This window comes from Mesoplodon mirus, assembly GCF_964341445.2.
Source record: "Mesoplodon mirus genome assembly, chromosome: 12".
Lineage (NCBI taxonomy): Eukaryota > Metazoa > Chordata > Mammalia > Artiodactyla > Ziphiidae > Mesoplodon > Mesoplodon mirus.
This window is the reverse complement of record NC_138988.1, coordinates 30,587,011-30,601,688: the sequence shown is the minus strand read 5'-3', so window position 1 is coordinate 30,601,688 and position 14,678 is coordinate 30,587,011. Positions and strand designations below refer to the sequence as shown.

At 35.1% G+C, this 14,678-nt stretch overlaps 1 protein-coding gene across 12 annotated transcripts in view; it reads right to left on the bottom strand.

The window, feature by feature from the left end:
- The window catches only part of CFAP20DC (CFAP20 domain containing), a 287,059-nt gene that overhangs the window by 270,967 nt on the left and 1,414 nt on the right, over positions 1-14,678 (bottom strand). For 11 of the 12 annotated variants that reach the window (XM_082639696.1, XM_082639689.1, XM_082639694.1 and 8 more), the window contains exons 2-4: positions 13,255-13,344; positions 10,685-10,778; positions 3,528-3,600 (exon numbers count right to left, since the gene is read on the bottom strand). Coding sequence is in view for 11 of the 12 variants with exons in the window: in XM_082639689.1 (XP_082495815.1) it covers positions 3,528-3,600; positions 10,685-10,778; positions 13,255-13,344 (257 nt within the window). In the remaining variant the exon portion in view is untranslated. The remainder of the gene's footprint in view (positions 1-3,527; positions 3,601-10,684; positions 10,779-13,254; positions 13,345-14,678) is intronic. The other variant, XM_082639693.1, reaches the window with a different exon arrangement.

Sequence of the window (14,678 nt, the reverse complement as noted above, 5' to 3'; positions counted from 1 at the left end):
TATCCTTTATCATTCCAGAAAACAAAATTAAATAATTAGCTAAAATTCGTATTTTACCAACATATGCACACATTATTATTTTAATTCATATTTAATTAATATTTTAATATTTAATTCATAAACAAAGAGAAACTAATAACCTCGAGTTTATGTTAATCTCATTTTATTAAGAAAGCTCTTCCTTCCCCTTGGTTTGCACCGGTGTAACTAGTCCAAAATTAACTTCATTAATAGGAAAAGTCACTTCTTCCAGCAGGGAAAATAAAAGCCTAAGCTTTCACCTTGGACAGCTATTAGTTACAAAGAAAAATTAGAAAATAGCATACCCCAAATATAATGTTTTACTGAAAGCACACAAATTTATTACTGAGACCCTAAACAATATTCCATTCTATATGAATATACAAATTAATGTTATTTTCATTCTCAGAATTGTATCAGACAACAGGTAGCTCAACTGAGTAAAATTTGTATATGCTCATTTTTGCTAAACAATTAGTTCATAGCAAGGCCACTTAAAACAAATATATCCCAAGACATCTATATGTCAACAGAAAAGACCAATATTTCTCAACTAAGGTGAATAACATTAAGATACTATACATAGAAAATCCTAAAAATGCTGCCAGAAAACTACTAGAGTTCATCAATGAATTTGGTAAAGTTGCAGGATTCACAATTAATACACAGAAATCTCTTGCATTCCTATACACTAACAACGAAAGATCAGAAACAGAAATTAAGGAAACAATCCCATTTACCACTGCATCAAAAATAATAAAATACAGTAAGTCCCCTACGTATGCACCTTCAAGCTGCAAACTTTCAAAGATGCAAATGTGTATCTGGTTCCAGCAAGGAACCAGAAACTGTGCCACCAACATCAGGTGTAAGTGAAATTGCAGCTTGCCCTTCATCTCCTATTGCGGATGATCCTTCAGCTCTACCATCTCCCACCTCTTCTCCCTCCTCCAGTCAGTAATTCTTGCCTGTTCACCTGATGCCAGCCCCTCTAATGCCAGCTGTTGTACTGTACTACTGTATTTTTCAAGGTACTGTACTGTAAGATTAACAATGTTTTCTTTACTGTTTGTGTTTGTTTTATATGTGTTATTTGTGTGAAAAGCATTATAAACCTATTACAGTACAGTACTATATAGCTGATTGTGTTAGTTGGGCACCTAGGCTAATTTTGTTGGACTTAACGAACAAATTGGACTTACGAAAGCGCTCTTGGAATGGAACTTGTTCGTATGTAGGGGACTTACTGTACCTAGGAATAAACCTACCTAAGGAGACAAAAGACCTGTACTATGAAAACTATAAAACACTGATGAAAGAAATCAAAGATGACACAAACAGATGGAATGATACACCATGTTCCTGGATTGGAAGAATCAATACTGTCAAAATGATTACACTACCCAAGGCAACCTACAGATTCAATGCAATCCCTATCAAATTACCAATGGCATTTTTCACAGAACAAAGAACAAAAATTTTTAAGTTTGTATGGAAACACAAAAGACCCCAAATAGCTAAAGCAATCCTGAGGGAAAAAAATGGAGCTGGAGGAATCAGGCTCCCTGACTTCAGACTATACTACAAAGCTACAATCATAAAAACAGTATGGTACTGGCACAAAAACAGAAACATAGATCAATGGAACAGGATAGAAAGCCCAGAAATAAATCCACTCACTTATGGTCAATTAATCTATGACAAAGGAGGCAAGAATACACATTGGAGAAAAGACAGTCTCTTCAATAAGTGGTGCTGGGAAAACTGGACAGCTACATGTAAAAGAATGAAATTAGAACACTCCCTAACACCATACACAAAAATAAACTCAAAATGGATTAAAGTCCTAAATGTAAGGCCAGATATTATAAAACTCTTAGAGGAAAACATAGGGAAAACACTCTTTGACATAAATCACATCAATATCTTTTTGGATCCACCTCCTAGAGTAATGAAACTAAAAACAAAAAACAAATGGGACCTAATTAAACTTAAAAGCTTCTGAACAGCAAAGAAAACCATAAACAAAACAAAAAGACAACCCACAAAATGGGAGAAAATATTTGCAAACAAAGTGACCAACAAGAAATTAATCTCTAAAATATATAAGCAGCTCATGAAGCTCAATATCAAAAAAACAAACAACCCTATCAAAAAATGGGCAGAAGATCTAAATAGACATTTCTCCAAAGAAGACATACATGGCCAATAAAGCACATAAAAAGATGCTCAACATCACTAATTATCAGAGAAATGCAAATCAAAACTATAACGACGTATCATCTCACACCTGTCAGAATGGCCATCATCAAAAATCTAAAAACAATAAATGCTGGAGAGGGTGTGGAGAAAAGGGAACCCTCCTACACTGTTGGTCAGAATGTAAACTGGTACAACCACTATGGAGAACAGTATGGAGGTTCCTTAACAAACTAAAAAAAAGAAAACTACCCTATGATCTAGCAATCCCACTCCTGGGCATATATCCACAGAAAACCATGATTCAAAAGGATACATATACCCCAGTGTTCATTGCAGCACTATTTATAATAGACAAGATATGGAAACAACCTAAATGTCCATCGACAGATGAATGGATAAAGAAGATGTGGTACATATACACAATGGAATATAGCCATAAAAAAGAATGAAATAATGCCATTTTTAGCAACATGGATGGACCTAGAGACTATCATACTAAGTGAAGTAAGTCAGACAGAGAAAGGCAAATATCATATGGTATCACTCATATTTGGAGCCTAATTAAAAAAAGATACAAATGAACTTATTTGCAAAACAGAAACAGACTCACTGATTTCAAAAACAAATTTATGGTTACCAAAGGGGAAACGTGGGAGGGAGAGATAAATTAGGATCTTGGGATTAACATACACACACACTACTATATCTAAAATACATAACCAACAAGGACCTACTGTATAGCACAGGGAACTCTATTCAATATTCTGTAATAACGTACATGGATAAAGATTCTGAAAAAGAATGAATATATGTATATGTATAACTGAATCACTTTGCTGTACACCTGAAACTAACAAAACACTGTAAACCAACTATACTCCAATAAAATTTAAAAACTAAAAAATAAATAACATTAAAATGAGGTATTTCAATTAATTTAAAACCAAACACAGTTTCCAATAGCAGACAGTACAAAACATAGCATCACCCCTCATTTGAACTATAAAATCTCAAACTTTTGGATTATTTATTTCTTCAAATTATAGGCTCTTTATTGTCAAATTCAGAATCCTTTGATATTTTCTTAAAACAGATGAAATTTGCTTTCTTCCCTTAGGGAAATGCCAGACTTCAGTATATCTGAGAAATACCATTAAATTAGTTTAATTACTTCATGTCGACTTGATAAGTCACTGCTCTTTAATGCAAAAACTGCCACTTGTAATTAATGACTCTTTGTACTGTTTCAATTGATCAAATGTCTAATACACATAAAACATTGAAAGAAATTCTGTATATCTTACAGCAATTCGGTGGAGAAGTCTTGTCCCAGGGGTATGTAAATCTGAAGTACAAGAAACCTCTGGATCAGTCCAACTAAAACGAGAGGGGGAAAATATACATTTATATGTCCAAACCATTTATATGTACATATAAACAAAACAATCACATGTCATCAACAAGCTGAAGCTTTTATCGTTTCAGTAATACACAGAACTGCAACAGCACTACCCCTGAGTTACAACCTCATTATAAAAGCAAAAAAAATGATGAATTCAAATCAAACTCTAACAATAAATGTTGTCCTTTAAAGTCCCATCTGTGGGCTTGGTGAAATTTTTATCAAAATTTACAAAATAATAATTTTTTATTTACTATTTTTAATAGGTTGCAAGAAAGTGCACACATTCAATAGACACATATAAAATTGAACTATGGACTCTCATTAAGGCGGTCATAAAAGCATGTGGCAATTATTTTTATTCACTGACAATTTTAACTGTACTTAACAACTTAACGAAAAACAATAGATCAAGAAAACACTTCTAATTATGACAACTACAGCTGAAGGTTTGATGAGCCATATCTAGTTCATACGGTTTTAAATGTGTCTAAAATGAGATGGATAGAGGAACATATTTTCAGTTATAATAACTTTTGTTAATTTAACACATTTTTGATTAATTTAATGCTCACAAATTAAGAACTGATAGTTTTTATTCCCCATCACCAGCTTCACCTGGATTAAAAAAATATTTGGAGAAAGACCTATGGTACTTTTGATAACTGAGGTCTACAACTGCTTCAAAAATCAACTGATTTCATATTACCTCTTCAGACCCATTCACTTAATTCCCTTCTTCTTAGCTTTTGAACTTTTGCTTGATCTCTCAATTATGATGCTCTTAATGAACGTTTTAGTATCACTTCCTCCTAAAACATGACTTCTAGGAACTTTTTTCCCAATGTGAGACACTGGGTAGGAAATGGAAATGTTGATGTATCTGTGAACCTCTCCTACAAATCTAACAGTACAGGCCAATATGTGGAGAAAGGCCTCAAGGAAGGAAACTGGTCTAACATGCACATTATTTTCTGTTTATTCCAACTTAGTAGACATAGCAAATTTAAGTATTTTAAAGTAACAATACATGTTTGGGTAGTCTATATATAAAGATCTTCTGGTTTAGAATTCCTATGGTAAAATGTTTTACAACATTCCTGAACAACTTAAACAGTTCCTATATTTTACCCCAAATCTAGTTTCTAAACAAAACCATATTTGACTGAATGTGCTTAACATTTTAAAAATAAAACATACAAAGGTAACTTCTACTTAAAATACTAAGCTTATAAACGGCTGCAAAGAGCCATCAGCAGAGTAAGCAACATAATGGAAATGGGGTAACAGCCTCCGAACTTAGAAAATTCTCTAGGAATCAGATTCTACCACATTTATGGGAAAAGCCAACAAGACAACCAGAGTTCTGGATTACAAAACCAAAATGAGATACCAAAATGAGGCCAACTTAAATAAACCACTGTTAATCTCTCTCTCTCTTGCATCTTCCACTGATTGGACCTACAGTATTTTTCCTTTGCACAAAGGCCCCCATAAATAGAGCTGAGAGAGCACTGGGATAAATGAAATCACTCTTTACAAAAGGTCCCGAATTTATGTCACAAATCTCACTGAATCAGCACTGTTCTCTTCAAACACAAAGAGCTACACATATAGGGCATTTTTGTATGAACACTTTTAGATATGAAAGATGTTTGCCCTCAAAAAGAAAGCTTGGTAACTCAACTCTCTCACGTACAGAAGCCCTGGTTTCCAAAAGGCTTCACTTCTAAGATTAAAACAAGTACAATACCATATGGTGATTATCTGACCAAAAAAAAGTACATTAATAACATCTGACGTACACTGATCCTGTGTGTCAGAAATGGTAAATAAACTCTACAGTAACATTTTTTTGCCAGTGGCCTAGTAAATATAAACTGACTCCTCATGTCTACATTATATTTAAAATCTGAATTTAAAATCTACATTTAAAATGCTGAATGTGGAACTATTGTTAGTCAAAAACGCCCATCAAGTACATAAAATTCATAAAAATTCACTCTTTTTACTGAAATATCCAGGTTTCTGCAGTTTTATAATCTGTTCTCTGCCTGAGACAAAAACTACCTCTATGTTTTAAGGGGTCAGATCCTTTCTTCTTTTGAATATTTTAAGACACATTTATCTGGTAAAACACCATTAGATTTTTAAACAGTGGTTTTTAGTTGTTTCATTACAGCAAATGACAGCTGTATATATACCTCAATATACATTTTGCAAGTGTTACCCTGTTCAAAGAGTTGGGACTAGACCACAGTACAGTAACCCTTTATAAGTGACCTGATACATCATGACTGAAGATATTTCCTGGTTCTATCGCAGCCCTAGCGCAAACAGCACACTAAAGTGCGCCTTTCCCACTGCAACACAGAGAACAACTATCCCTTCATTATGGGTTATTCCATATACCCTGGGCAAATCAGAGAACCTGTTTGGGCCTTTTTATTCTTCATGTGTAAGACTGAGTTGATAATTTAGGTTTACCCTTCACAGAATCATTTGTGTAGATTCAATTAGATCTATCATTTAATAAAGATTCACTGAACATATACTATATGCAAGACTCAGCGTTGAAGCTTTTGTAGTGAATAAGACAGGCATGGTCTCTTCCCTCCAAGAACTTATATACTAGTTCCATGAAGGAGAAGGTCAGGGTGCTATGAAAGCAAATAATCCTGGGTCCCTGAGAGGAAGAGGATGATGAGTGAAGGTTTTCTTGAAGAAGTAACATTGGAATTCAGCTGGGAAGAATAGCAGGGATTGACTGGGCAAGGAAGATAGGGGTAGAGGAGAGGAATAAATACTGCAGGGAGAGGGAATACTCCATCATGTGATGGAAGAGGCTATAGTAGATTGCATGAACTTAAAGGCCTAAAGGACTGGTAGGAGAGACGGAAGGGGAAAAGTAGCAGGGGATAAGTCTGGCAAATAGCCAGGAACTCAATTACACGGGGACTTGAAAGCCATGTGAAGGATACAGGTCATCCTAAAATCAATGGGAAGCCACTCATCCATTCACTCATTTACTCAACAAAGATTTACTGAATGTCTACTATGTGCCAGGCACTGTTCTAGGTGAACAAAATAGACTAAATTTCTGTGCTGGTAGGCCTTAGTTTCTGGTGATGATGAAAAAACAATAAAAGAACATAAACAGCATGTTAAATGGTGATAATTACTATAGGAAAAGGGAGAACAGGGTAAAGGGGATTAAGAATGGGGAAAGGAAACAAAGCACAGGTTGTAATTTAAGTATAGGTCAGGATGGGTCCTCACTGAGAAGGTGACATTTTATTTGGTAAAGGCCTGAAGAAGGGGAGAGAGTGAGCCATGTAGCTATTTGGGGAACAAAAGCCCTAGGTAGAGGGTACGGCTTGTGCACAAGGGCTAAGGTGCTAAGGTACCAGGCTATGGTTGAAAAGAGCAAGGAGACCTGTATGGTTTGAGCAGAGTGAAAAAGGAAATAGTAATAGGAGGTAAAGTTAAAGTTAAGTAAAGAGAGTTAAGAGGGCAGCAGATACCACAGGGTCCTAAAGATTTTGGGGTTTTACCCTGAGAGAGATGCAGTATTTTCAGCAGAATCACTCTGGCTGCTAAGTTGACAACAGACTGTAGGGAGGCAAGTCAGAAACAGGGAGACTAATTAGAAGACTACTGCAATAATCCAAGCATGAGATAATGGTGGCTTGGACCAGGGTGGTAGCAGGGAGGTGGCAAGAAGTAGTCAGACTCTAAATCTAATTTAAAGATAGAGTCAATAAGATTTTCTAGATGAAAAAAAGGAAAAATCAAGCTGATTTAAGAGTTTTTGGTCTGAGCAACTGAAAGACAAATTGCTAACAACTGAGATGGGGCAGTCTGCAGGAGGAGGAAGAAAAATTTCTAGGGTAAAGCTGTCCAAGTATAAATGTCAACTAAGCAACTGAATATACAAATCTGGAGTTTGGGACACAAGTCAGAGATGGAAATGTAAGCTGGTATACAACAGAGATGATATTTAAAGCCATGAGACTAGAGCCCAAAACCAAAGGAGTCAATGTAGTTCAAGGTCAAGAAGGTCAAGGACTAAGTCCAGAGGCATTACAGCATTAAGTTGTGTTGGGGAGAAGAGGAAGAACCATGAAAGGAGACTAAGAAGAAAGACCAGCGAAGTAGGAGAAAAAAAACTACGAGTATGGGCATCCTGGAAGATGAATGAAGAAAGTACTATATCAAGGAGGAGTGTGTCACCTTTGTCAATGCTGCTGTTAAGTTAAGCAAGATGAGGGCTGAAAACTGGCCATTTGATTCAGGAATAGAGAGAGTACTAGTGACCGTGACAAGAGCAGTATCAGTACAATAGTGAAGTCAAAGCCACTGAAGGGGTTTAGAAAGAGGAAGTTATAATGAGTTTATTAAAAAAAAAAAAAACCAAAAGTTGGGGCAGGGGGAGGCTGAGAGGTACCTCATAAAGATGACCTCATCCACCAGAGCAGCTGAAACTTAGATCAACACAGGGCTTCAGGGATGCTGATCCCGAGAGACACACCATTTGATTCAGATGCCACAGGCAGAGAAAACAATGGTTTCAAACATGAGCCTCAAACAGAAAGTCCCCGGACAGACCATCCAAATGATAGATGTTTACATGTAACAGAGCTTCTTCTCATATGGGCAACTCTATATAACATGTTCCAGCATTAATAGCAACATGGATTTATTTATTTAACTGGCTAATGATTTACAAGTCTCATTATCAAGGCCAAATGGTTACCAGTAGAAATTATAACCTAAATTGTTATAGTTTCTTAGTATGGCAAGTTTAACAAAATTACTAACCAACTGTATATGACACACTAAGTTAGGGGTACAAAGTAGATGATGCAAGAGTCCTGCCCTGGAGAAGTACACAATCTGATAATCAATATCACACCTTCCTTTATTTGATCAGATGCTGAGTTTAAAAAAAACTTTGACATATTTAGAGATGCTCAAATATAATTCAGAAATATTACTATTTAAAATGAAAAGCTAAAAATATTGAATTTCACTATTAGACTTTCTTCACAGGTACTTAATACAGTAGGGAACACATACGAGGTACCTAATGTCAAGTTGGCATAAATAAAGTGGATGTTTACTCTTAAAATAGGAATACATATGGTAATTGAACTTAATTTAGAAATGTTAACAGAAAGCCAATTCTCTATTCAAGGCATGCCATTAAATTTAAATTTAACCATAACAATGTCACTTAGAAGATCATTTTATACAAGTGAAAATAACTATAAATTCCCATTATCAAAAATTCCAAATAATCTTAAAAACATTAAAAACAGGGCAGACTATATAAACTGTTTCATTTGTTACAGGGCTGCACATTCTACTGAAAAGCCAGATTAATTTTTAATTACAGGGCATTGTAAAAGAAATACATTAAAAGATTCTTCCCTTTCTTCCAATTAAAACTATCATCTTTCCATTTTTAAAAAGCAATTATGACACATTAAATTTGTTTTATTTCTAAAAAGAAACTTTGATAAAAGTGGGAAAGGGGAGCGTGTCTTTAATCACTGAGCCTTTGGTAGAGGAGAAATCTTTCTCAGAGCCAACTGAGAAATGTTACTAGAAGTGATTTGATTTTGTCAGTAACATCATCATATGCATAGATGCTGAAGGCATCACATGGAAGGAGAGGCCAACAGTAAGAAATACAAAAGAACACTGGTTTAGAATAAAGTTATGTTCCTCTAAACCGAATGTGTCTATTTTACAAAGTCAATACTCTTAAAAAAGACGGACCGTGTTTCCTGTTAAAGAATAACCTCCAGTTTCAGACATGTTTCCATGGCTCATCTTAGTTCACTTTATTTATCAGTACAAATTTATGCAGAAATAACAAAAATCTTTGCTATTAAAAAATGCAAACTATGAGGAAATCATGATTTTAAAATGGTGGTAAATTAAAAAAATTATTTTAACAATGATTATCCCCTCTCTTTGAGGTTCTGTTTCTTATTTTATTTAGAAAGAGATCACTTTAAAATAAATCATCTTCCATCTATAATTTCTGTGGTTTGGTTTATGTCTTAGAAATCTAAAATATGCATGCAGTAGCTTGAAATAGTAGATAAAACACACAGCCTATAAAAGTTTAGAAAACCGAATTAAAATGAGAAAATGAGATACCAAGAATAGGTCTTTTCATAGTCCCTGGTACACAATAGGTATTCAATAAATGTTCTTAATGAATGAAGAAGTAAAGAATGAATGTAAAAAAACAGCTGGTTACCTACATTTGCTAAATCACCATAGTTAAATATAGGATAAAGTTAATGAAAATATGATTAAGCATTTTGATAAATTATATTTCTTAAATCACATCAGTGTACACAAAGCCTAATTTGGTGGCAGCGCCTTGAATTTTAACCCCAGTGTGGCCAATAACTGGGCTTCTGATCATAAATTTAGGTGATCTCTCAGGGTTCCTTCTGCTTTAAACCTCTGATCCTCATTTCCAAAGCAGATAAGAATTGAAGTCTATTTTTGGGGTTTTTGTTAAATCACATATTCATATCTTTACTCATTAGATACTAATATTTCTAAAGGTATATAAGTTGATATCTTACTAAATAATGCCTTATATAGTATTTTACATAATTTTTTTCTCACAAATTGATTTACGATAATTTAGGAACTCATGGTCTCTTGATGAGGAACCAACCTCAGTGTGTTCATCTGTAAAAGAGCTATTGTGAGGATTGAAAGAATTAAAAAATATGAAATGCTTAGAAAGTCATTGGCACACAGTAAGTGCTTAATAAATATCATTACTAGTCTAATTAATTGAATAATCTTCTAAATCTTCTTTAACATACAAGTAAATTTCTAATAAACAATGAAGCAGAATCTCTTTTCAAAAGCCTGGAATAAAGTTACTCTCTAAATTTAAAAAAACCTTATTACTTTACATTGACAGATGCCAGTAAAAGTCAAACTAATAGGCCTGTTTATGAGACTTAAAAGTGTAACTTTAAGCATCAGATGTTAAGCTTCAATATTAAAAGTCTTACTTACGGATTTGCTTATTCTCCTTTGGTAACTGAATTTTATTTGTTTGGCTGCTGCCTTCCAGGACAAACACAAAACTTTTAACTTCTTTATCAAATTCCTACAGAACAAAAATGAAAACAGTGGTAACTGCATATCTTATTTGACTTTTATTATAAAATTGGAGAAGCAAGCCCACAGAAAAAGCTCCACACTGAAATGACTTAAAATAAGCTCAGGCCTTGATGATACTCTTACACTGAGACTTGCTGGGAACTGGAATATAGAAGCCACCCTTAGCCACTTGGCAAATTCTCTACTATATCAAGACACTCTTCCTCTAAATGATAAAAAGTTCTCCAACTTCAGGGATTCCCAAGTTACTAATTTAAAGTTTCCAGAGTTTAGTTACCCTTTCCCTCCTTTAATCTATGTATCTAATAGCATAGGCTGAACATCACTTTCTGTTAACAGTACAATAAACCATCTAATCTATGTTGTATCCAGTTTGGAAGTTCCTTGGTTTCAAGCCATGGCTCATATAGAATTAATCAGTGCCTTATTTTACTAGTCCTCTAACTTGAAGTTCTATACATCATTTACTTAAAATCAGTACAAATTAAAGTGTTACAACTAAGGTTACCTGAAAAATGAACAGAAACAAAACAAGTTTGGAATGAAAAACTTACACATGAGAGTCTAATTTCCATCAGTCAAAGTGCTAATGTAAATGGTTATTTTTTTTATCTTGGAGCAAATTTCCAATCTTTAAGTATAAAGACTCCTTTTTCACAATAAAATATTTCATAGATCCTCCCACTCTTCCTTTTTGTATAGGTTAAGAAATACATTGTAACTAATGGCTGCTAAGAATTAACATTTAAATAAAATTGTATCATATCCATCACAATAGCATCTCTTATGTATTCCAGATGAACATACACATCGAGTGTATTATTTCATCTACACACAAGCTGGGCATATACTAAAACCTTTCAACAGCTTACCAAAATCTTGAGCATGGCCACAAATCCTTGTGTAGTCTAGCCCCTGCCCAGTTTTTCAAACCTCATCTCCTGCCTCGCACTCTCCCTCACTCTGAATCCTAGCCTCTGTAGCCTTCTAGCAGTTTCTTAAAAATTCTAAGCTCCTCCAAAGCAAGGGCTTTGTACCTGCTTTTCTCATTGCCTGAAATGTTCTACCAGCTCCACCTCGTGCCTAGTTAGTTCTCAGAGAACAAGTATCATTTCCTCAGGGAAGCCTTACCTAATCTCTCTGCTCTGTATCTTCACAGCCACATTTAACTTTTATTCATAGTAAGAGCTATATAATTTTGATCAAGTCACTTAACCTTACTATGCCTATAATATAGGCATAAGGGTACCTTGTGAGATACAAGGTTATTGTATGGATTATAGAACAGGTAATGTGCTGAATCCTATGGCTTGGCAAATAGTAAGCACTCAATTAATAGTTTAAAAAAACTATCCATAGAACAAAGACCCTAGAAAGGTGTTTTTTTCTCAACTGTACAAGAGAGAAGAGAAAGAGGAAAGAACAGGGAAGGATACAGATTTTTAGATCTGGTAGCAGCAAGATGAGGTAGTTTCTACCTGCTGACATCAGTTTCCCCTGTGAAATGGGGGGTGAGGTCTTCTGGTGAATGAGTGAGGAGGGTCTGTCCTGGGTGTGGGATGGGGATGGGGGTAAGAAGTTAGTGGCTGGAAACCTGAAGATAATGGAGAAAGAACCATTTTAGAGACCAAGAGAACAGGAGAACTTCCGGGGCTGTTGACACTGAATTATAGCATTATTGATCTGAGAGACTATAGATATCTTTCCAAAGGTACTGAGAAGCCCAGATGCAGGCACAGAAAAGAGAGAGAATCGGGGATTCAGAAATGGTTGGCGTTTGCTAGGCAGGCATGATGAAAGGACAAGGAACAGGGGCATTCGAGGTCTTGACTGGGAAGTGACTGAAATAATGGACCATGGATTCTGGGCTGGAGAGAAAAGAAAGTGAAGACAGAGTGAGTGAGTAAGTAGGTTAACTAAGTAAGTAAATAAATCTAAACACAGGGAGAAAAGTAGAATGGTCAATGGCCTAAGAGTCTCAATTAGGTTGAAGAACAAATACAGTGGGAGTAACTAGGCAAGCAACATTAAGAATCGAAGATTGGACTCAGAGGGATGTCTCAAGTTATCACTTAGTACCTTCAGAGGCCCTGCAATTTTTGGTGATAAGGTACAAGGTGTGACAGTGGGAAAGGCTGCTGAAGTAGAGTGGAAGACGTCATTAGAGATGAAGAAATCAAGAAGCTGAGAAGCCCAGGATTTGGAGATTTTCCTCACAGAAACTGAAGTCACCTAAAGCAGCAGCAGGACTTGGCATATAGAGATGGGTTATGAGCTGTGTGCCAAAGTCTTCAATGGCCAAGGAGGGGTGTCTGTGAGGGCTGCAGCCAATGATGTCATGAAAGGGTTTTGAAGTGAATGAACAGAAAAACCTGTTCTGAAATCTTACCAAGCCCTTCTTGTCATAATCTTTACTCTCATTTCTTTCCAGGATTTAGGTGGCTCTAATTTCTAACACTTACTTTCCAAATCACAGATGGACTGCCAAGGATCTTCCATTTTGCTCCAGGATTTTTTCCCTGAGCACTAAAGATTTCAACAAATGCACCTCCCTAGGGAAAAAAATATTAAAAATTAAAGTGAAAGACAATGCTAAGGAGGAAATACTATCCACCACACAGTCTATACCCACTGTTCCAGGCATCTGTAAGTTAAGTAGATCTGAGAGGAAACATTATCCCTCTTATCACTCCTACTTTATATCTTGATTGTATCTAAGCAACAACTGTTCTGATTCAGGTCACCTTGGATTAATGGTTTAAGAAATTTTTTTAAAAGCATGATAAACATTAAATAAACTCCATGCCATACAAACCTTACAGTCTCTCAGTGTAAGGTTCAGTTATTTCACATGTATAGTTCATGCTTACAAAATATTCTATTCAACACACACTAATGGGTTTAAACTCAACTCTCAAGCCAGGCTAATAAAATCTGATAGTTATCTCTGGCTACAAGCCTTTTAGTTACACTAACCTGAGCTCCAATACAGGTTTGCCATTTATTAGCTATCTGACTTTGGAGTTACTTAACCTCTTGATTCTCTATCTGTAAAATGGGTTGTTAGATTACATAGGATAGTAAACATAAACCATCACACTCAATAAAGTGTGATGCACAAAGCAAGGACTCATTAATACCAGCAATGATTATTCAAAAAAAGGGCAAACTGAATAGTTTAGTACTGGGTCAATAAAAGAAGCTTGGACTTGGAGACGGAGTGATTCTTATTTTGAGGATTCCTAGAAGATCTTTTTATATATTTAATACAAATTAATTTGGTGATCTATAAAATATGTACCAAAAAAACAGAATCATTTCCATAGACATGCTAAGTGTTCCCTATTGTAAACCTGGGAACATGGAGGGACATGCTCATGTAAAAACACTAAACACATTACTGAGTGTCCATAAGCTTTAATTATAAGAGAGAAATCAAAGATGATTGTCTCTAAGGAAGAGTTTATTGCAAAAAACTGAAAACCTGAAATGAGAGTAAATATGGTTTTCTTCTATGGCCTGTTAAATTATAAGCAGCACATGAGCAAATCTGTCTGACTTTCATAAAGAATTTCCTGCTTTTAATTTTTCTCAATAATATAAAGATATTTTTGCTTCTGAGTTTTAACATGTAATCACTTGAAGTTAAGACATTTAACGTCTTCTGTAGGCAGTACTATGTGCAAACTGTGTGTGGAATTGAATTACTATAGCTTCTGGGGTCAGGTCATATTTCACTATGAATTTTAAATGTGAGGAAGCTTTTTCCTTTTTTTTTTTAAAGAGAAAAAGCCTTATACCTGGTGAGATAGAAAAATACTTCCCCCACCCACATTTCTGCTGTCACCTGTTTCCCACAGTAGACACTGATTTTTTTATAATATAT